The sequence below is a fragment of the Stegodyphus dumicola genome, chromosome 7, assembly GCF_044657685.1.
Source record: "Stegodyphus dumicola isolate Sdum_Otavi_A_Nest chromosome 7, ASM4465768v1".
In the NCBI taxonomy this organism is placed as follows: Eukaryota; Metazoa; Arthropoda; class Arachnida; order Araneae; family Eresidae; genus Stegodyphus; species Stegodyphus dumicola.
Genome location: NC_140774.1, coordinates 74,784,865 through 74,807,504, shown reverse-complemented (window position 1 = coordinate 74,807,504; position 22,640 = coordinate 74,784,865). Strand labels below are relative to the sequence as shown.

Here is a 22,640-nt window from a genome sequence, read left to right as displayed (position 1 = left end):
TCTCAACTTGCATACATGTCTCTGTATCAAATTTTGTCTCATATTGCACAAACATCCCCTTTTGAAGCTCAGCAAGTTGCTCAGTTTCAGCCCATTTATACTTTGAAGCATGTAGCTAAACAAGTAGTGGTATTTTCACCTTTGAAATGCTGGTAACTGTAGGTAGAAGGTTGGTTGCACGAGTTGCTTCTCAAGGACAAATGACCTTTCGTTCTCACATATCAATTTATGAAAACTCTGCTTGCTTACATAATGTGGTCATTAATTTGATATTGTAATATCCTAAATATTTATGCCCAAAATATGCGCGTTTTTCTACAAATTACAAGAAGAAAGCAACAGCCATTTAATCTAATTCAGTTGGACTGTTTTAAAGCACTTAAATAAAACATTTAATGTTTACTCTGTTTCCTTTAAAAAGGAATGCTGAATAAAATACTTAGTCTCTTAAAAATATAATTATTCAAATTTTAAGTATATGCTGAAATAAATGTTTTATTTTACATCCAAATTTGTTTACTGCGTGCCCAAATTGGAAATATTATCTATATAATATTGTTATAGCAACTGAATGTTAGTTTAAATTCAGAATTACCTTGAGTTAAATATTTCAAGGTTTACTTTTACAGAGAACTGACTGGTGACAATGCATTTTTTACTCATTAAACTTGCCAATGGTTTCAGATATAATATTGAGTGTAAATTTAGCATAAAATACATGATACTAAGCATACATGAGTCAAATATATCCTGTTATGCAGAATATTTAATATATATGAATTAAAGTTGGGGGGCATTGCATTAATCATTCGTCATGGCAATCTTCCAAGAATGAACATGACATTAATCATTCTTGGAAGTTAAATTTATATACAGTTAAGCAAAAGTTAAAATGAACAAAATGTGATAATAAACTTAAGGTAGAAAGCATAAAGAAGTATGATATTATGCATACAAATATATATTTTTAGTGTATTAAATGTGCTATTTAATGTATGTAGTAATATGCAAATAAAATTTGATGTATTAAACTTTTTAATTAAATACATGTAAATTAAATAAAAAAAAATGTCGTAAAGAAAATTGGCACAACCATATTACTTAATCAGGAAACAGTCTTTAATCACATTTAAAATTTCCCAGAACGCATCTAGGCTGTTATATTTAATTTCAGTCCGAAACAAGTATTCAGATAATACATCTGCTTGATTAAGATACAATAACACGCTGAACAAATATTAGTTTAGAAGTAAAACAACAAAAATCAGCGTTATATTTTCAAATTTCACAAGACTAGTTTAAATGGTTTTACGGAACCATCTCCTCAGCTGCAAAAGCACAAATGAACTAGATAAGATATAATGATAAGATAAGACAAGAAAGCCTGGACAGGAGATAAGCTACTCGCACCATCTGTTGATGAAACCAGAACTAAAACATAATTTCTTTAAAGGCTGAAGGCAAAGATGGATTGGAATTAGGGTCGTTAACTAGAACAGATTGAATGTGAAATGCCTCTAGAAAATCCAGTTCATGAATGGAAGATGTTTTTTGAATAATTTTGGCAGCAGAAAAATTGAAAGTGTGATTTTCGGACCAACAATGTTGAGCAACAGAAGACTTCTATGTTTCCTTTTTTCTAACATATGCCTAATGTTCCTTAATGCGGAATTTTAAGGCTCTCTTAGTTTGGCCAATGTAAATTAAACCACCCTGGCAAGAAATCCTGTAAATACTCCAGGAATCCATATCCGGAATGGTTTCCTTGAATGTGGAACTCAGAATTTTATTGATGGGAGAATAAACGACCTGAAAGTTAAATTTCTGCAAAATATGTGCAACTTTATACACTCACTTCCAAAAGTTAAGCCAGAAGATGTAAAATGCAAATACTGCTTTGAATGACACAAAATTCAGTAGGAAAGTAGCATATATATTTATGCATAAAACAAAATCAATAATTATATACAGAAATGAAAACAATATTAAATTTTTGTAAGTTATCAGATAATGACATATTGGAGACTTAAACAATATTATGTATAAAGTGAGAATAAAGTGAATAAAATGAAAAAAAAAAAAAAAAGACATTAATAGGGTATGTGGTACCCCCTTATCTGTATACAAAGTTTACACCTTGTGACCATGCTTTCAATTAGTTGGTCAACCACCGCAGAATTAAGCAATTGCCATTCTTCTTGTAGAGCAGTTTCCAGCTCAATAAGAGTGGCTGGAAGTGAGAAACGTAAAGATACAGCGCGGCCAAGAGCATCCCAAAGATTTTCAATGGGATTAAGGTCGAGCGAATATGCTGGCCACTCCATACGCGTAATCCCTTCACTCTCCAGGTAGTCATTGATGATATCAGCTCTATGGGGACATGCATTATCATCTATTAAAACAAAAGTAGGGCCAACTGCTGCATCGTACAATCTCATAATGGGTTCTAGGATTCCATCTCGATAGCAGACAGCCGTCAAAGAACCTCGTTTAAAGATGTGCAGGTCGGTGCGGTATCCTAATGAAATCCCTGCCACCATAATGCTTCCGCCTCAGAATGTGTTATGTTCGGGGATGTTTTGGGACTGATAGCGTGTTCATTGTTCACGCCATATCCTTATACACTTGTCATCTCGCTCCAGAGCAAATCTTGACTCATCAGTAAACATGACATTGCCCCAGTCAGACATATTCCAATTGACATGTTCCCGGTACCACTGTAATCGTGCTCCTCTTGATTGAACGAGTAGAGGAACACAAACTCGAGGTACCCAGGCGTACAGTCCACTCATATGTAATCTTTGGCGTACAGTAGCTGCAGATATCACCTTACCAATGGGCGCTGTAACCATAGATGTCGCACATGTGGAGGTCGCTCTGCGATTCTGCTTGGCTACAATAGCAATATATCGATCTTCCATGGGGGAAGTAGCTCTTGGGCGACCAGCTACGTGCCTTCGGACAACTGTCTGTATGGTTTGGAATTGTTTCCATAAACGTGAAATTACACAATGATGAACGCCGAAGAAAAGAGCAACAACTGTGATCGACTGTCCTGCTTCAGTGCACCCCACAGCATGCCAATGCTCAGAATCTTCCATTCGTCTTCTTGAAGTCATAGAAACAGGTATGTCTTGAAAACAAATTGTATGAAAGTTTTAAACACCTTCTATCAGCACTGACAATCAACTTCTGTAACCCTTGATAAAGCTAGCTGCTTATAAGACTGCCTTTTTTGCATATTTCTTGTCATGAAAGCACGATTGGCTGTTACCTAACATATTTGCATACTTCTATCTACCTCTGTAGCGAATTGCATCCTCTTCAATTCTGGTTGGCTTCCGAAAATTAGCATTTTCCTCTCCGTGCTTAACTTTTGGAAGTGAATGTAGCTAATTGATTATTGAATGTAGCTAATTGAAGGAATGATAACAGAAATTTTATAATCTCCTAAAACAAGAGTGTGTCTTTTGGTGTGTTGATATAAGAATTTTTTAACTACTTGATTAATAATGTTGGGTGAAAAGCCCCTGTCAATAGCTATTACTTTCAAATAATTTAGTTCTTCATCAAGGGATAGTTTGGAGGAGCAAACTTGAATAGCATGCACAACATAGGAATAAAATGAAGCTAACTTTTGTTTAGTCGGATGACACGATTTAAAGTGTGGTGGAAGGCAAACCGATGAAAGTTTACGGTAAACCATAGTATTGGAAGTTGGATTTGTTACATGTGACCAGATTGTTGAGAAACAGAAGAGAATTTCAAGTCTCAAGTTAAAAAGTGAACTGTATAGCAGGATCAATGGAATGCATTGTTGAAGGAACTTTATTTAAATAATCTTTATTACTATCAAACAGGGTAAAAGTATCGTCTACAAAGCGGAACCATACCAGGAAGTTTAAAGTTTCAAACAATTTTGATTCATAATAATGCATGTAGATATCAGCCAGGATGGGACTGAGGGGGCTTCCCATGGCTAATCACTCAGTTTGCTTGTAATATTTATTTTGGAAAACAAAATGTGTTTTTTCAAACAGAGTTAAGTGAGAGAAATTAGCTCATCAATTTCGATGCAAGAGAAATGAAATTCACGAAGTCTGTTTTCTAGACATCTGAATGCATCATCCACTGGAACATTGGTGAATAATGATTTTACATCAAAAGAAACCATGAGTAAATTTCTAGGAGAAATGTTTTTAACCTTTGTCTTTTTTACAAACTCTGTTGAAATTTTTATGGTGTAAATCAGGGTTTCTTAAACTTTTCTCAGTCGCGATCCCTTTTTATCACTGAGATTTTTTCGCGACCCCCCAGTACCCCATAATATTTACAAAAATTTTGTGGAACCCCATAATTATTGCACAAATCCGACACACGCATGAGTGAAACTGTCAATTTTTTCACTTGTGCTGTAATATACTATTGCAGTTTAATTTCTAATTTTAAGACATAGAACAGTGTGAAAATTTTAAATAAGTAGCAGACGAAAAGACAGCGTCACGTGCAAAACAAGGAAAATGAGCGTTTATACTATAAAAAGAATGCGTCGAAACGTTTTCGTTTTTTTTTTTCTTTGTCTCTATTGTCTTTGTCTCTATTTTCAGATACATTGTGTAAAAATATTTGGCAATTGTAAAATTATTATAAAAATTTAAAGAAATATCAAAACTGCTAAAATTTTTGGCGACCCCTTGCTGCAGATACCGCGACCCCCTAGGGGGCCGCGACCCACAGTTTAAGAAACCCTGGTGTAAATGTTATTGTCTAATAGAGGTGAAAATCTAGAAACTAAATGATTAGCTAACAGATACAAGGCGGTACCTAAATTTAATACAATAGCGCAGAAAGAAATACCACTTTTATGAATTTTGGGAAGAGCATAAAATCTGGCACAATTCGCAACAGATCAGATAAGTGAATGTTTTAAGTTGCTTGAAATGATTTGTAAAGATTTGATCGCAGTTTTTATTTTTGACAGGCCCGAAGGGGAAGGATCTTTAGGGATCAGATTGTATGGTCCTTCGTCTAAGAGTTTAGTGACACCATCGATGTAAGTGGTCTTATCCATTAGAAGTATTAACTATTCGCTTAATGTTTACATTGGGAAAATTTTTGGAACTACTTGAACTGGAAGACTGTAAAAGGAGTTTTTCGAATTTAACTGCAAGGGTGTTTTTATGATGGTTAACTGCATCCTCCGTTCTAGACCAAGACTTTTGTTCAAAGGCAGTGAATTTTGGATATGAATTAGCCAGTTCCAGATGAAGCTTATAGAGCTCATGTTCAATTTTGGATAACTGTTGATGTGTATTCCTTATGATAGTCCGAAGTAAGGCTAGATTGCAGTTTAACAGAATTCTTGAAACGCGACTAGAAGGTTTTTGATTAGATTCCATTTGAATGAAATTGGGGATCAATTTTTTACATTTACACTTAAGGAAATTACTTACTTATTACTAATACAGTCAAAAGTCTTTAATCCAGACTCGTTGGGACTTCGCCGATTCGGGATTATCGGTTTTTCCGGATTATGGATCATCAGTTTAAATGTAGTAAGATGACGTGCGGAAATTATAAAATTAAAAATATGAAACCGTAATTTATGAAATAAAGAGCAATTATGATCTAAAGGGTATCAAAATTTACAAAAAACAAACAAACAAAAAAAAAAAGCTAAATATTTATTTGTTTACTTTATTAAACATTTCTTTCAACGCGCGCATGCATAAAGCATACGTTAAGCATAGTTGAAATTAGAAAATTGCAACCAGAAAACTATTTGATGTGTATTCGTGATATTTATAATGACGATGGATTTTATTTAAATCATATCAAAGATGGAATACATCAAGATGAAATACTATATTTTGTAAGGAATTATAAGCCAAATAAAATAAAAACATCTGCCCTGAAGATAAGGATAGTGCTGACAGATCAACTTCCAGTTCATTGTGCACTGCGACGTTTCCCCACCCCCGCAGAGCAGCTTGAAATTGATAAACAGATTTTGGAATGGTTAGAGAAACAAAGGATATGCCTTTATCCATTTTTTGCAGCAATTACACTTTTTATTTGATGGGCATCGAAACATGCTTTCGCTTTGTAGATCCTTTGGCAGCTCCATCGGAAATTCTTTTTGACATAATTGAAAGTTCAAACTTACTTTTATAAAATTGCTCTAACAGCCTGCAAAAAATAATAAGCTGGATCCAATTAGAAGATTAAGGAACAATGTAATCTGCAACATTAACTGAAATAGATAAATTTAGCTTAGCTTGTACCGTCCGTTATGCATTAAACGCATGTGTAAACGCATTATGCGCATGCATATTGCGTTTACGCATGCACAGAAAGTTTATAGCTTTGAGGTCCGGATTATAGATCATTCCGGATTATGGATGTCCTGATTAAAGACTTTTGAACTGTATTTATTTTTTACATTTGCACTTAATGAATACTTATTTTTTACGTTTACACTTAATGTAATTGGGGATCAATTTTTTACATCTTGATTTTTTACTTGGCACCATTCCGGATATGAATTCCTGGGGTATTTGCAGGATTCCTTGCCAGTGTGGTTTAATTTACATTGGCCAAACTAGGAGAGCCTTAAAATTTTGCATCAAGGAACATGAGGCATATGTTAGAAAAAAGGAAACACAGAAGTCTCTTGTTGCCGAACATTGTTGGTTTGAAAATCACTCTCAATTTTTCTGCTGCCAAAATTATTCAAAAAACATCGTCCATTGGTGAACTAAATTTTCTAGAGGCATTCACATTCAAAAAAATCTTTCTGTTCTAGTTAACGACCCTAATTCTAATATATCTTTGTCTTCAGCCTTTAAAGAAATTATATTTTAGTTCTGTTTTTATCAACAGATGGTGCCAGTAGCTTGTCTCCTGTCTGAGCTTTCTTGTCTTATCTTATCATTATATCTTATCTCGTTCATTTGTCCTTTTGCAACTGAGGATGATGGTTCGGTAAAACCATTGAAACTAGTTCTGTGAAAATTTGAAAATATAACGCTAATTTTTGTTGTTTGACTTCTAAATTAATATCTGCTAGATTTTCTGTGTGATGACTATTTTTAGAAAAGTTAGCATGGAAATTGGACACAATAATTATAAATAAGTAAATTATAATTTACACATACAGAGATGAATGATGAATGTGATACTATAATGTGCAAATAAGAATTAGAGAAAGGGAAAAAGGAATAGTTGCTACCTCTGAACAAGCACAATTAGAGGTTTACTAACTGGAAACTGTTATTGCTATTTTTGGCATTGTTTACATTTGCTGGGCTTTCTGTGGTTATACTTCCATATTAATTATTTTTTAAAAATATATATGTACTTTATATATATATGTATATGTTTATGGACTAAGGATGTTTTTATTGTTTCCTAAAACAGCTGCCCTTGCATTAGGTGCAATGGCATGTATCACAATTACACCTCGTTGTTTATTAGCTGGAATTTTACAAATGTAAGTATCCCATAAATATTTATCTTTAATCAAATTTCATAGATTTATTGAAACATATTTTGGCTAATTGCTTGTATTATAAAATTTTTGCTGTTTTAAGGTTTAAATACTTCTTATATATTAAATGTCTCTCTCTTACTCCCCTTTTTTTTAATATGTTTTGAATTGACATTAATCTTTCTCAGAATAAGAAGACCCAGACTATGAATGTCACTCATTCTCAAGATGTTGACTTATTTTTCATTGTCGAAGCTAACCTGTCCTTTGATGATTTATATAGATAGTCATTCCCTGGTTTTATTTGCATCCTCTATCAAAATCAAGAAGAATTGCCAATGGAATCCTAATAGAACATAAGGCAAAATCTAACATTATCTTTTTCTGTTATTAGTGATCTACAACATACTATCTGAGCTGAATAGGCAAACTTAATGTCTGGAAAGATAACAGCTATTGCTAAAATTTATGGTTGTATATTTTCTATCTTGCATATATATTTCTTCTTGTTTTCTTTATATATTAATAAAATATATAAAGAATATATATAAATAAAAAAGAGATAAATATTAATTAAATATATAAAGAAATAATAAGTTTTTCTTTATATAAATAATAGGGAATGCTCTGAACTTATTTCAGACCTGTCATTATGATTATAATAGAAATAATTGTTACAAATTTGGAGCATAACTGTTTTAAGTCTCAAATTGTCCAGAGGAATGAAACATGTATTTTGAACTCATTAATTCAACCAAATTAAAGTTTCAAACACAAGTTCTGTTTGACAAGTCCCTTGACAAGTTCTGTTTGAAATGTTAAACAAGGGATATTAATAATATTCTTCTTTTGTCAACATTGTGCAAATTTCAAGAATACTTATTAATCTTCAGTATACTTTTAAGTTGTTTCAACTCATTTTCTCTTGTACAATAGGATTAATTCTGTGACTTTTTCATTAGATAGGATAATAAGGATCCCCTCTTATACATAACCTTAATTTTTATTTACCACTATTTTTCTTTACCTAGAAATTGATTATGTATATATATTTCTCAAAAATATTTGTTGTGATACCTTTAAGTACACCTTTAAGTACACAAACATGCATCTTGAAATATGTTCAGACACTTAAGAAGCTTCAAGGTACAAAGTAAGAGAGTCATTTTTGGAATTATAATCAAGAAAATATCACATACTCATGGCCTTTTTGGAAACTGTAGGGTTTGAGGACCAAATTCTTGGCTGCATTCAATGCAGAATGCATCTAAAAGTGGGATTACACTTGATAATTAAATGTTTTCTTACTAGACAATTAAAATATAGATTATTTTGTTTAACTGGTTCATATTTTTAATTGGAAAATAAAATTTTAATTTCAGAAAAGATGATATATTTGAAGCAGATGATTATTACTTTTATCTAGAATATGGTATGAACATTATTGATCATAATGGTGAAGGATTTTGATTTAGATCCCTGTCCCTAATGGAGATTTAGGTTTGCTAAAAATGTGATGATTAATATTTCAGTAGGAACTCTCTTGACTGGTCACAATTCAGTTTTCCGTCAGTTAGATGGCTGTTGAGCCAAGTTCCCTTGGCTTAACAGCCATCTAACTGATTTAACTCATACGGCAGCTGTCATGACATCTTTATCTCCAGCCTTCAAAGTTTTCATTAAATGCTTTTGTTCTAAATTTATATTCATGATCTTGGGTTTTGAATTTTATAAAATATGTAAAAAAAAATTTTGTTCCTCTCAAAAATATGTAAAATATCTCAACTGAATTATATCTCAACTTCTTATATCTCAACTGTAGATGATATAAGAAGTTTAACTGTAGTTATTATAATTTGCAGCATTTTTAGCTCAATTAGCACAGCATCTGTCATTCATGTATCCATGTATGAAATTTTTTAATAAGGCAACTCCAGAGTTAATGAAACATTCTCACTGTTCTTTTTTCCATATTCATCTTGAAGAACCATAATTTATAGTAGTTATATGTGCTTTAATATGCACTTTAAGAATTTGAAAATCAGCTAAGTTTACATGACTGATAATTTTATCTCATATGTGTATGTAAGTGCAGAATACTTTATTATCTTAACCTACCAATAATGAAAATGATTTCTATTAAATTAAGAAAATAACAGAGGAAAGTATAATGAATAAAACCATGCATTTTAAATGAAAACAAATTTTGTGGTTGGATAAAAGTAACCGTGCCATATAATGAGTTTAAATATTTGAAAATACTGCATTATATGTGGAATAACTTGATAGTTTTATTGGGAATAAATACCAAATTGAAAAAGTTTTTGTTTTTAATCTTTAGGTATACTATCCTCAATATTTTTCGAAGCAAAATAAAAGTTTTTTTTCTGTATTCTATTTTAAATGTTTGTTGAATTATTTTATTAAATGTTTGATTGCACTTTCATAATTATTCTCTTTTTGCTCATATTAAACAGTTTTCTTATATGTTTCTCTATCTTAAATAGGTTGAATGGGGTTCTTATAGCTTTAATTGAAGCTCCATGTCTCTGCATGTTTTTGGATTTTGCTCAAGTCCCTAGTGCCTATTTTGATAGGAAACCTCCATGGCATAGAGGATTGCTGTACATTGTGTAAATATATAATTTTGAGTATCAAGTAAATTTTAGTTAATGCTACGTTTTTTTTTTTTTATTTTTTTTATTTTTTTTTTTTTTATTTTATTTTTTTTTTTTTTTGTAGTTTCTCCTGCGTAATTATAATTTCTTTATTATGTTACAATTTAATAAATTTTAAAGTTATTGGAAAATATTAAAAATGTTTCAGCAAGAAATGGTTTTATTTTTATGGATTATTTTATTTCAAGTTATACTGAGCTTTATCTTTTTATGCCCTGCTGTTCATACATGTATGTATAAGTAGTGTTTGGGACACTAACCTGTTCCAACATTCAAGAAGAAGGCAGCACAAGGTTGTAAATCGTCCTGATCATTATGCTAGTAGTCATCTTTTACTAGGAAGTTAGGTTATTAATTTTAACTGCTTTTTTATAGACTATGCCCTTTATTAAAACACTTACGTTGCATAAAGATTTAATGATGAGATTAACAATGCTCTCAGTTGAAAAATGTTGTTAGTAGCAATCAAAAACATGTATTAGTAGAACACATACTATTTACAATTAAGGTGGGACAAAGCTTATGATGTCTTTGCCCGTTTCACAGACCTGTTGCACTTAAGTCTTCAGCTTCAATGATCTGCAGGTCTTTGTTTACTTGTGGCAAAATCACTGTTATACTTTCAGCACAATAGTAATCATTGAAGAGTACTGACACATGGAAATTAAGGAAGTCCAAAGGAAAATGCTTTTCTCTAAAGCTTCCTGGTGTTTAAACAGTTTCTAATGTAGCATATGACGTCTGCACTTGAACCTGGAAAAACACACACACACACACACTTAACATATCTGTTCAGAAAGCAGATGTAGTAAGCCAGGAGCTTTCTGCAATTCTGTTTGCCTGTGATTGGTCTTTAGTCTTTTCAGGCTTACATTTAGGGTAGGTGTGGTGTGTGTACTCTTCTGTTTCTTCATTGTTTCACCAATTTTGCTCTTCTTCTAAGGGACTTTCTTCATATACCTTTTTGCCACTTCTGCTAATATTGGTAGTTTTGTATTTATTTCATCTTTTTCCATGGCCTGTGTAGCGAGCTCGTCAGCTCTCTCATTCCATACCAAACCCATTTGTCCACAAACTCACCATTTGCCACCTTTGATTATCAGTTGAGGTTGATTGTGAGTGGCTTCCTCTGAGAGTTGATACTATTTCTTTAAGGGTTTCTATGTGAACCTCATTTGTACCTTTTTGTTTATACCTTGAAATACACTCATGCTGTCAGTGTGACGGTTGTTCCTGTCTCTTGCTCATAGGGTTACTGTACTTAAACCTTAAGGCATACGATTCTGCTTGAAAAACCATGGCATGAATATTTAATCTAAAGTTTGTGCAGTAAATTTCTTTATTATGGTAAACCACGAAAGCTGCTCCAACTGATCATCAATTTTAGAAGCATTGGTGTAATTATCTGTTTTTGTTTTTTGTCCATTTGATATTTAGAACCATGGATGGATAGTGATCTGACGTCTTATGTTCTGTGTTGTTTTTGTCTGTTATTATGCATCCTTACAGTAGTAGAAAAGCCTATAGTTGGTCTTTTTGAAGTGTGCCTTTAGACTGAGTGGTATTGTGCCTGCGAGTATCTGCAGGGTTGCCATTGACATAGTTGTGAAGGCCATTGTTATCTTTATTAATGCTATTCTGTGGATCTGGTTCAGTTTCTGGCATACTTTTGCCATGCCTGTCATCCAGACTGAGCTACTGTAAGCACCATCCTTTCAATGGCCCTCAGATTTAGTTCTTTTATTACTCTACCTGTCAAGTTTCAAGTGGTACTCTGTATTCTGTGTAAACCATTGACTACTTTGTCTTATCCAGGCCAAAGCTGAGATACCTTGGTGTGCCCTGCATTTGGAACCTCCTGCCATTTAATGCTTGGCAGATTCAAATTTATTTTGGCTCCTTTTGGAAAGAGGATCAACCATTTCTTGGAGTTGCTGAATTTTAGTTTGTATTTTTCACTCCATTGTTTGAGGACATCTAAGGCGTATATGGCCTTTATCTCTATGATGCTGCAGTTGCCACCTTTGATTATCAGGATGAAATCGTCAGCATAGGCTTAGATTTTTGCTGTGTCCTGAAAGTTCAAGTTCAGAGCTGTATCTGGTATGAGGTTCCAAAGTATTGGTCTGATGTTGGAAGCTCCTTTCTAGTTGCTTCTTGTAGTGTACATCCCATCTATTTTGTAGGTTACCTGTTTTTTAGAGAACTGCTTATACTCTTATAAAAGTTCTTCAGGCATTTGAATCCTTTGAGCCTGTTCTTCAGCCTCGGCCACCAGAGATGGTTGAAAGCCGAGGCTACGTCCATTGAGATGACACACATATGTAGCTTTTCTTATCTGTTTTGTAAGACTATATCTTGTAGATTATTCAGTGCATCTATGGTACTTTGTTCCGTTTTGGAAGCCATGCTGGCTGTCACTCAAGAGATTTCTCTAGATGGTACGTTAATCTCTGAGTAATTAGTTTACCCCATGCTGAAAGCAGGCAAATTGGCCAATATGAACCTGGCTTGTATCTGTCTTTCATGTTTTCATGACACAATACCAGTATAGCATTTTTCTAGGCATCCTGAAAGTAGTCCTGCTTGAAGCAGCTGTTTAATAAATCTAAGAATCTTTCTTCATTGGCCGTTCTTAGCTCATCTAGTGCCCCTGTTGTCAAATTATCTAAACCTCAGGCGTTTTCTTTCTTTACTGAAGTTTGTTTTCTGAGCTTCTGCCACTGAGAAGAGGTGTTTATCACTTGGCCCTGGGGGCATCTCTGCTTCTTAGCTTCTTCCTCTTCATTGATATTGTCCTGAAAAAAGTGGTTGGTGATTATCCGTCTGCCATTTTCATGAAAGTCCCATCTTTGGTCTGAATTGTGCTTAGTTGGAGCAGACCCATATTTTTACCTTTGACTAAGTCAAAACAGGTTCTGAATGGGGAGTTGATCATGTTTCTTTCCAGAACTCGTTCCAGTATTTTCTCTTTGATTTGTAAATTTGCCTTGCTGCTTCTATTCTGTAATGGATTGTATACCCCTTTCTTTCTTCTTCGCTCATTTCCTGGTGGCTTTTTCTTAGTGCCTGGATTTTTTCCCTTACATTCCATAAGTCTGCTCTCCATTATGATGGATTGTGCGCCTTTTTGCTGCTGTTCTTACTTCTGCATGTCTCTTTAAATGCTATTTGGAGCAGAGTCGTCGCTTACCCTATATATAGGTCTGTACCTTCCGTATTTTTAATGTTTGTCATCTTCTTATACCCATCTGAGATTTTTTGTTTAAAACTTAGCCAATCCATGGCTTTTATATTAATTCTTAAGTTCCTCTGATTTTGATATCAGCATTTACTTCATTCAAAGAAAATGCTATTGTGATCACTTGAGTTGTCATCATCAGTGATCTGCCAGTTTTGTAGATTGATATCTCCTATTTTTCTGTAGAGTGTGAGGTCTACTGACGAGTATCTTTGGCTCCTGTGTTTATTACTGTGAAAACTGTTGCTGCTAGGAATTGACAGACTTTGATACCCCTTGGGTCTGGTGGAGTTGGGCTTCATATTGCATTAAAATCTCCATAAATGATAGTAGTGAGATCTTCATTTTCTCTCATGAGTTTCTCTGGGGTGTTTAATATTGGGACATGGTTCGCGGATGGAGGATAGTACATTGAAATTATCTGAAACAAAGCGTTCTGTTCTATTCATAGTGCAACTACATTAGGGGTGCTTAGCACATGGGGTACTGGAAGGATGTTATCTGCTATGAAGATTGCTGCTTTAACTTCTACCTCATAGTAATGCTTACTAAATCTGAGTGGAAGTCCATACGTTTTATTCTTCACTATGTATGCTTCCTGCACATATGCTGTTTTTATTCATCTGGTTTTTTTCTAACATTGCTTTTAAATTATCAGTTGCACTTCGAGTGCTGAACATTTATTTGCATTTCGGTACTATTATTCATAATTGGTTCAGTTTTTTAGTTAATTTAATTCTCTCTTATAGAATGGACATCCTAAGCTTCTAGAACCTTGATTCGCATTATGTCCCATATTATACTATTTTGCATACTTTATAGTTACTTTGATGGTTGGTTTGATTCTAATACATTTCCAATAAATAATATTGTCAGTTTCTCTGAATATTTTGTTATGTTCATGTTATTTTGTTATTATCATATTCCTCTTAGTTATATGGTCATCACCTGAATATGCAATGGGGCATAAACGTAAGTGTAAATGCAGATTTGGGAAATTGAATCATTAAAGTAAGAGGGATACTCTGTATAAGTAACCACATAAGCAGAGAGCTAAACACTAGAGCAAAAAGGCTGTACCAACAAACTGCTTACAATCTGAGGGTTTGTTTACTTGTTAATCAAGAAAACAGTTCCCAAATTAATGATTAAATTATTTAATTATGAATTATCCTTCCAAATAGGAAAGTTGTAAGATGTTTCATTTATAAGTCAAGATTGTCGCTGTATTGCTTTAAAACATATGATGTAGAAAATCACCAGTTCAGTTTTACTTTATTCTAAATACAAACTGCATTTCTAAAGCAAATGCAGTTTTCTTTGGTGTAGATTTTTAAATATTGAGAAAAACAAGGACCAATTTTTGATGGAAATGACTGAATGACTTGGGAAATTCCAGGAGTACCAATTGCATTATATTTCAGGATTCTGTGAAGGTTTAAGGCATGACATTGATGCTTTGGTTATAATATGAGTTTAGGATATCAAGAAGATGAAAGAAAAATAATTTTAGTTCCATTGAAAATACCATTTGATTTGTTCTGAAGTAATAAATTTTTAATAAAATTTTCCTGTGAGGAACATTTATTTTAAAATATTGAATTTTGTATAATCAAATTTCTGTCGTGTATGTGATGAACAACAAAATCTGACAATCCCTTTATTTATTTTTCTTCAGAATATCAGTATTGCCAATATCACTTTGTGCTGGAATATCAACATTTTTTGGGTCTGGTTTGATCTTCGTAACAGGATGCTTATATGGTATCATGGCTTTGGGAAAAAAGTAAGAATTAAAAATATTGTGTTCTCAATATATAATGTTTGTTTATTTATAATTTGCTTTCTATCTGTGAACACTCATAAATTTGTAATCAAATATTTTTGTCATGTTACTAATTCTGCTGTGGTATTATTTATGAATTTCCAAGAATATAAATTATAATTTTAGAAAACATTTTGAAATGCACTTTAGTAATGAAAGGGTTCTGTACTCAATTGTATGAGTAATTTGTTACGTTTGACTTTAATTTTGTAATTAGTATGATATAGGTAACTTGATGTCTTGTCCTTGAATGAGAAACTTACCTTTAAATGCATCTGATCATTTCTAGTTTTCAGGTATTTAATTCCATACCTATGTACAAAAGTTTATTAAATAAAAAGCATCTATCTGTTACCTACGTGTAGTTAAAGACTGACTGAAATATCTCCATAAATTGAACCAAACACTTTATGTTTTACAATTACATTACTGCTTTGTATTTTTTAGTTGTAACAGAATGAGATATTAATGTTATATGGTATAAAGTCTGAGATCTGGAACCATTGGGACTTCAGCAATTTTGGATTTTAGATCATCAGTTAAAATATACTAAGATGACGTATAGAAATTTAAAAAAAAAAAAAAAAATTATGAAATATTTGTTATGAAGCATTTGTAATCATGGAATTAAATTTTATACACTTCCCGGCATTGAAAATGCAACACCAAGGAGTGGCCTAAAAATTATGCAAATTTCAGTGTAGATGCCGTTACCGAGTTATGCTAATGGTGTGAAATGTGCAGCTCTCCAGTGAACGTTGAACAAGATATAAGGGAAGGAACCTGCAGAATGTTCAATTTTCATGCCATTATTTCTGCTAGGGAAATCATTGAAAATTTGTTCTTGTCACAAAGGACACATGTAATAGCAGAAAATGCCAGGCCGTCATCAATAGAGGCAGTTTGAGCAGATTTTACAAGCAGCATGGTGATCTGACTGAGAAGGGCAGCTTGGTCCATGCAGCAAATCTCAGCTGGCGGTGGTGCACCCACAAGCCACTTCTACCTCCATTCTGCAGTATGTTCAAGACACCCTGGATATTCCTATATTTACCAGAACCATTTGCCATCAATTGGTGGCTAGTGGCCTGCACTCGTAGTATCCATTAAGAAGACTGCCATTGACCCCATGTCATTATTATAGTTCATGTATTATTATTCCATGTATTATTTATTAATTTATTTAATTATGAATTATCAATCATAGATGGCAACATCTGCAATGGTGCCGGGCTCAAGCGATGTGGACAACAGAATTGCATAGGGTCGTGTTCTCAGATGAGTCACGCTTCTGTTTCTGCAATGGTAGTCTCTATATATAAGTGTGGCATTGATGTGGAGACAGGTCCAATCTGGCAGCAGTTGTGGAATGGCCCACCACGCAACAACATCGCATCTGGTTTGAGGCACAATTGCATACCATTCGAGATCACCTCTAGTCTATGACAGCCCAATGATATGTGGATGATGTGCGTGACACTCCATTACCATCAGGGAACGTCCAACGCCCTTTATCAGCACGATAACACTCGACCACAAAGTGCACGCAATAGATAATTTGTTCTGCAGGATGTACAGGTGCTTCTATGGCCACCATTCTTTCATGATATCTCACTAATTGAACACATTTGGGTCTGTAGATGCGTCCAGGAATGTGATTGGACACCATTTGCAGACCCCTGCCATTGCTGCCTTCAGAAGACAAACTGTGGCAAATGGTTGACAAGAAATGGAAAGCCATCCCTCAGGATACCATCCGTAATCTTATTTACTCTGTGCCTAGACATGTTGCTACGTGTTTCGCCGTCCAAGGTGGTCATCCAACCTACTGAGCTGATGCTGTTCTCATTCTGTATTGTGCATATAATTTTGAAATAAAGATCACTTAGTGTTTGTTGCTGTCGCTCTCTATTTGCCAGGTTTCATAATTTTCTGGCCACTACTTTTTGGTGTTGCATTTTCAGTGTTGGGTAGTGTGTGTGTATGTGTATATATATATATATATATATATGTATATATATATAATTTATTTGCTAAAGAAATATTGATTATATTATCTCCTAATATTAATTTTAGAGATATCTAAAAAGATTGAACCCAGAGGTAGGAAGTTTAATTCCGAAATTTTAAGATCATGCAACATTATATACATATATATATATATATCGGGTCAGTCCATAAGTTCGTGCCCATTAAGAGTATGCGTGGAATTCACTATGATGCATTTACTAAAACAATACAATTTCGAACCTATTGAAGCTTGTTATTGTTTGACTAATATATTATTCAGTTCATCACCAATTGTCATAAATATCGAACACATTTTAGTACCCAAAGAGGATGAATATAGATAATTAGTACAAACATGCTGTGCTACATTTTTTATTTTCGTATGGTGAATCTGCCAGGTTTGCATCTATAAAAATTAATAGTGTACATGGTGAACACACTATTAGTGTAAGGACTGCTCAGAAATGGTAAAATGGTTTAAAAAATTTAAAGTTGGAAAAAGCAGCATTGATGATGAACCCTGTTCAGGACGTTTTGAACTGTTAGAACCAAATCAAGCAATTAATTCAGAAATTTATAGTGAACAACTTTGCCGTCTAAACTTGGAATTGATCAAAAAATGCCCACGATTGGTAAATATCAAGAAAGTGTTTTTTTGTCATGGTGATGCTAGACCACATACTGGTCGAACAACCCTGCAAAAAATTAGTGAATTTAAATGGGAGCTTTTGCAAAATCCTGCTTACTCCCCAGATATTGCCCCAAGTAATTTTCACTTATTTCGTGCCTTACAAAATATTTTACTGGGAAGAAAATTAAGTTCTAAACAGGATGTACACAATGAACTTTCAAGTTGTTTTTGTATCAAAACTAGAGTCTTTTTACAGCAATGGCATAAAAAAGCTGCCTGTAAGATGGCGAGACATTGTAGATAATGAAGGAAAATATATAATTGATTAAAATGTTAAATTGTATTTTTTTTTATATTATTTTAAATTTTACCAAAACGTGCACACAAGTTTGTGGACTGACCCAATATAAAAGCTAAATGTTTATTTGTTTTACGAAATATTGCTTTCACTTATAAGTTATTTAAGCCATTTGTTTTTTGTGCTAATACTTTCTTTTCATAATTTCTTGTTCAGTTACGAAGTTCCGTTGTTCATTCCGTGAAACTACCTTGTAGAGGATTCTCACTAAACTGTCAAGAATTCCCACTAAACCTTAAAAACTCATTCCACTAACGGAATCCTTTTATTCTCAACAACTTCTTTGTCACTTGCTTAACTATTGATTGCAACGTTTTCTTGATTTAAATTCGTACTGCAGATTTCGCCATATATTAATTGACTGATACTTGAGGCATTTTTCCTTGCAATGGAGGAATTGTTATACAGTAGAAGTCCAGAAATCCACAAAGCTTGGGACCAGAAGTTGTGTAGATTTTAGGATTTTGCAGATTTCAGGACAGAAAAGATAAAGCATAATATTCGGACTAAAAGTGCAAAATAAATAAGGTACAAAATAAAAGTGCAAAATAATAGATACATTTAATTAAATTATTACATACATTATTACAATAATTTATTATATGCATTAAATTATTACTACATATATAAATTGATTATATTATTCATTGTATTATATGTACACAGCATCAAGGTTTGCCTCATGCAAAGATTTCCGGTTTCCGATTCCGGTGTTAGAATCACTGTTGCTGTAAAATTTCAACAGCTTTTCTTTATTTTTCCGTATATCATACCCAATCATGTCGCAGTTCCGTACCTTTCTGCTATAAATCGAGGAATAGCACCTGCCTCCATCTTTTTCAGAATTTGCACTTTTTGTGTTACCGTAAATTCAAAGTGCTTATGTTTTCAACATTGCAAGCAGTAAAATCATGAGCGCGTTTCTTATCTGTCTTTGTATTAAAAAGGTCTGAAATTAAAAATATTTTTAATTTATCCACAAAATATCCAGATATAATAAAAAATGGCAGCACTAAACAATCCCGTGAAATAACAAAGCTCGGAAACAGGAACATGAACAAAGAGTTGAGTGAATCGTCTGCTTTTTTACCTCGATGCAGATTAGAGAGAGAAAAACTTTTATCTTATTTTTTAAACTTTTTTTATGTCAATAATTTGGTATTTCTGTTATGACTCATTATTATTCAGTAATTATGATGTCATTATTCGGTAAGTATTTTTCTTCAATATTTCGTACTCAATGTTGCGGTTTCCGGAACTTATAAACTGAATGTTTATATTTTTAGAGGCAACATGGGTTTCAGGAGTTCGCGGATTTCATGTCGGAAGATTTTCGGTATTTGACTGTATCACCTTCATTTATTACCACTTCCCTGTATTTCTTCACAAATTCGATCAATTGAAAAAAGTGCTTATGTATTTTGCTATCAACCATTTATGACAGTATCACCAGATGGTGCAATTTATTCTCAGTTATGAATAAGAATGACATCACAACAGGTTCATAACAACTGGAACCTTTGCAAGAGAAGGGCTGGTGCTTGCCATCATTTCTAAGCATATAAGCAACAGAATACTATTTTTTAGAAGTTATTTAATATGCACCATGAAATTTACCTAAATATTGAAAGTGTGGTATGGACTACGGAGTGCAAAACTATTAGTAAGCATGTCTTAGATGTAAAAGTAATTGTAGCAATAGTTTGATATTTTAACTTCTTTTTCAAAATACAAAGAGTGTTTAGAATCGGTATTCCAAATGCTCTTTGTATTTTGAAGTCTAACATTCTTTATATATAAATAGAGTCCCAAGTTGTTTAGAATTATTCCAAACACTCATTGTATTTAAATCAAGTCCTAAGTTGTTTGGAATAGCTATTCTAAATAACTTAAAGTTTGATTGACTCGGTTCTCCAATCTAGGACTCGATTAGTGTTTAGAAACATATTTATATTATATATTGATTTGTTAACAAATTGCAAAGGTACTCATCTGTGATCAAGACCGGATTCAGAAGTATGAGTATATATGCACATGTGTATGTATGTGCACATATATGTGTGTACACACATAGATACATATGTACATACATATATACATGCACACATGAACATATACATCTATACATACAAGCATTTCCGGAGACCTGGTCCTGATAACAGAACTGTACCATTGAAAGTATTCAGTGTACGGAAAGCAAACATATTATGAAGATTTTTATCTTGAAAATAAAGTATAAAACATTTTGTCATTTAAAGCTTATTGTTACTATGGTAACTTTTAATGAAACTTAATCTTTGCCACAGTTGTCCTCTTCCAATCTAGAGGATGATCTAAGAAGCTAGGCATGGTTGTACAATTTTTGCATTTCTGCCAGACTTAGTGAAAATTAGGAGTAGTTTTTTTTTTTTTTTTTTCTAGTTTCAGTTTCAAACTCTTTGTTGTTATTTATATAATTTTTTTCTCAAGAGTCTGCTAGTATGTATACATGTTTTAGGCGATCTATAGATAGTGTAGATCAGGAATTGGCAAGCTACGACCCGCCAAAAGTTTCTATCCGGCCCGCGCATAGAATTTTAATTTGCCGGTCCGATGCAAATTAAAAAGAAGTATAGTATTTGTATATTATATATCCATCTCCTTTTCTTATTTGTTTAAATATTTTTTTGCCTTCCTTTTTTTCAAAGGAGCTGTGATCGTTTTACTTTCTCTATTTTTGTTCTACAAAACATAAATCGATGGAAATAGCAAGCACAGACAACTTTCAATCGTAAAGTGTTAAAAGTGGAAGTTCTCTGTTAGTTATAGCTGTAGATTTGTGCCAACAAGCATTATCTCTTTCTGGAGCAGACATATGTGAATTTGACCTCTTAAAAAAAACTTAATCTGTTTGCTGGGCAGTTAGCTAAGAACGACTTGTCTCATTTCCCGAGGTTAAATTCAGTACCCTCAGTAAATGAAGAGAAGCTTAAGAATTATGAAGATGGCTTGAAAAAAACTGCATTTTGAGTTCGAGCTCAGTGCCATTCAAACATAACTGTATATTTTTACCATGCCTTTCAACGTAAATTGTGAAGCAGGGAGGTCATACTTGCAGCTTGAATTAATTGAGTTGCAGTCTAACAATCATCTCAAGCAGTTGTTTCTAAATATGCCTAAGTTAGAGTTTTACAAATCATTATCGAAAGTAAGTTTCCCAAACTTAATATCTCATGCCCAGAAAATCAGTGCTATATTTGCTTCATCTTATATAAGTGAACAAGTGTTTTCAACTATAAACCTTAGAAAGAATTATTAGCATGAATGTATGTATGTTTCTCGCATTGTGATAAAACAACGGTAAATAGAGCCATCCAATTTTGAATGACGTAATCCTGCTGCGAATATGGGCATCTGAAAGCCCAAATTTGAAATTTGGAATTTTTTTATTATCAATTTCATATTTTGTAAAACTTTTTAATTTAATTTAATTAACAAATTTTTGATTAACAAACTTGATGATTTAAAAGTGAGCAATGGCAACACTGTACGGGGGGGGGGACTTTTTATCTCCAGTGCATGGAACTGTGTATTGGAAATTCTAAAGATATGCTCATTTTAAAATTATTTTGCAACATTGCTGTTGAACTGAATTTTATTATTTTAAGTGCAAAGAACATGGTATTTAATAAATAAAGGTAACACACAAAACGTTAAAAAACGGCCCTTTGGATGTAATTTAAAATCTGAAACCTTTCACATTTTTTTTTATGTATATTTTTCAAAATTCATTAATAAATGTAGCGGATGGTAGATTGGTTCTATCAGTTAAGCAATAAATCTGAAAAATCATAATGGCGGTATAGCTGCTTAACTGATGGTATCCAGTCTCCAGTGTCTAAGGAAGACATGCAATTTTATAAGTAAATCATCATGAATGAACGTATTACTTGAAGACCGCAGAAAAACCGGAGCTGGTCCAAGAAGTCGCATCTGTTGATAAAGATCGTTAACCCCTTAACTGCCGCGGGCGTATATATACGCCTTGCTCAGCCGATGTGTTAACTGCCCCAGATGCGCAGCCGATGCATTAACTTTGCGAATAATTTTAGGTGTAGCAGCGCAAAGCAAATGATAGCAGTTTGGAAGGACGTATATATACGCCTGGGGCAGTTAACGCATCGGCTGAGCAAGGCGTATATATACGCCCGCGGCAGTTAAGGGGTTAACAAAGTCTTTTGCAGGAACCATATTTGAAGAAGAATTGCAGAGAAATTCTGGAAGTTTCAAGCAAGTTCCATAGACCCTTTCAGATAGTGATGGTTCAATATAATCTTAAATGCATGACTCATTCCAAGCAAAGTTGATGGTAACATTTCTCTCCATCTAACTGCTGCATGACATTTGATGGATGCTTTTGGTTTTTGAT

General features: G+C 33.3%; 1 protein-coding gene across 2 annotated transcripts in view; it reads left to right on the top strand.

The window, feature by feature from the left end:
* Positions 1 to 22,640, top strand: part of fwe (calcium channel flower) — a 44,118-nt gene that overhangs the window by 5,880 nt on the left and 15,598 nt on the right. Inside the window, exons 2-5 of one of the 2 annotated variants that reach the window (XM_035360872.2) lie at positions 7,420 to 7,492; positions 9,997 to 10,122; positions 15,087 to 15,194; positions 16,441 to 17,106. In XM_035360872.2, the coding sequence (XP_035216763.1) occupies positions 7,420 to 7,492; positions 9,997 to 10,122; positions 15,087 to 15,194; positions 16,441 to 16,555 (422 nt within the window). In that variant the 3' untranslated portion in view covers positions 16,556 to 17,106. Of the gene's footprint in view, positions 1 to 7,419; positions 7,493 to 9,996; positions 10,123 to 15,086; positions 15,195 to 16,440; positions 17,107 to 22,640 lie in introns of those variants that run through there. The other variant, XM_035360871.2, reaches the window with a different exon arrangement.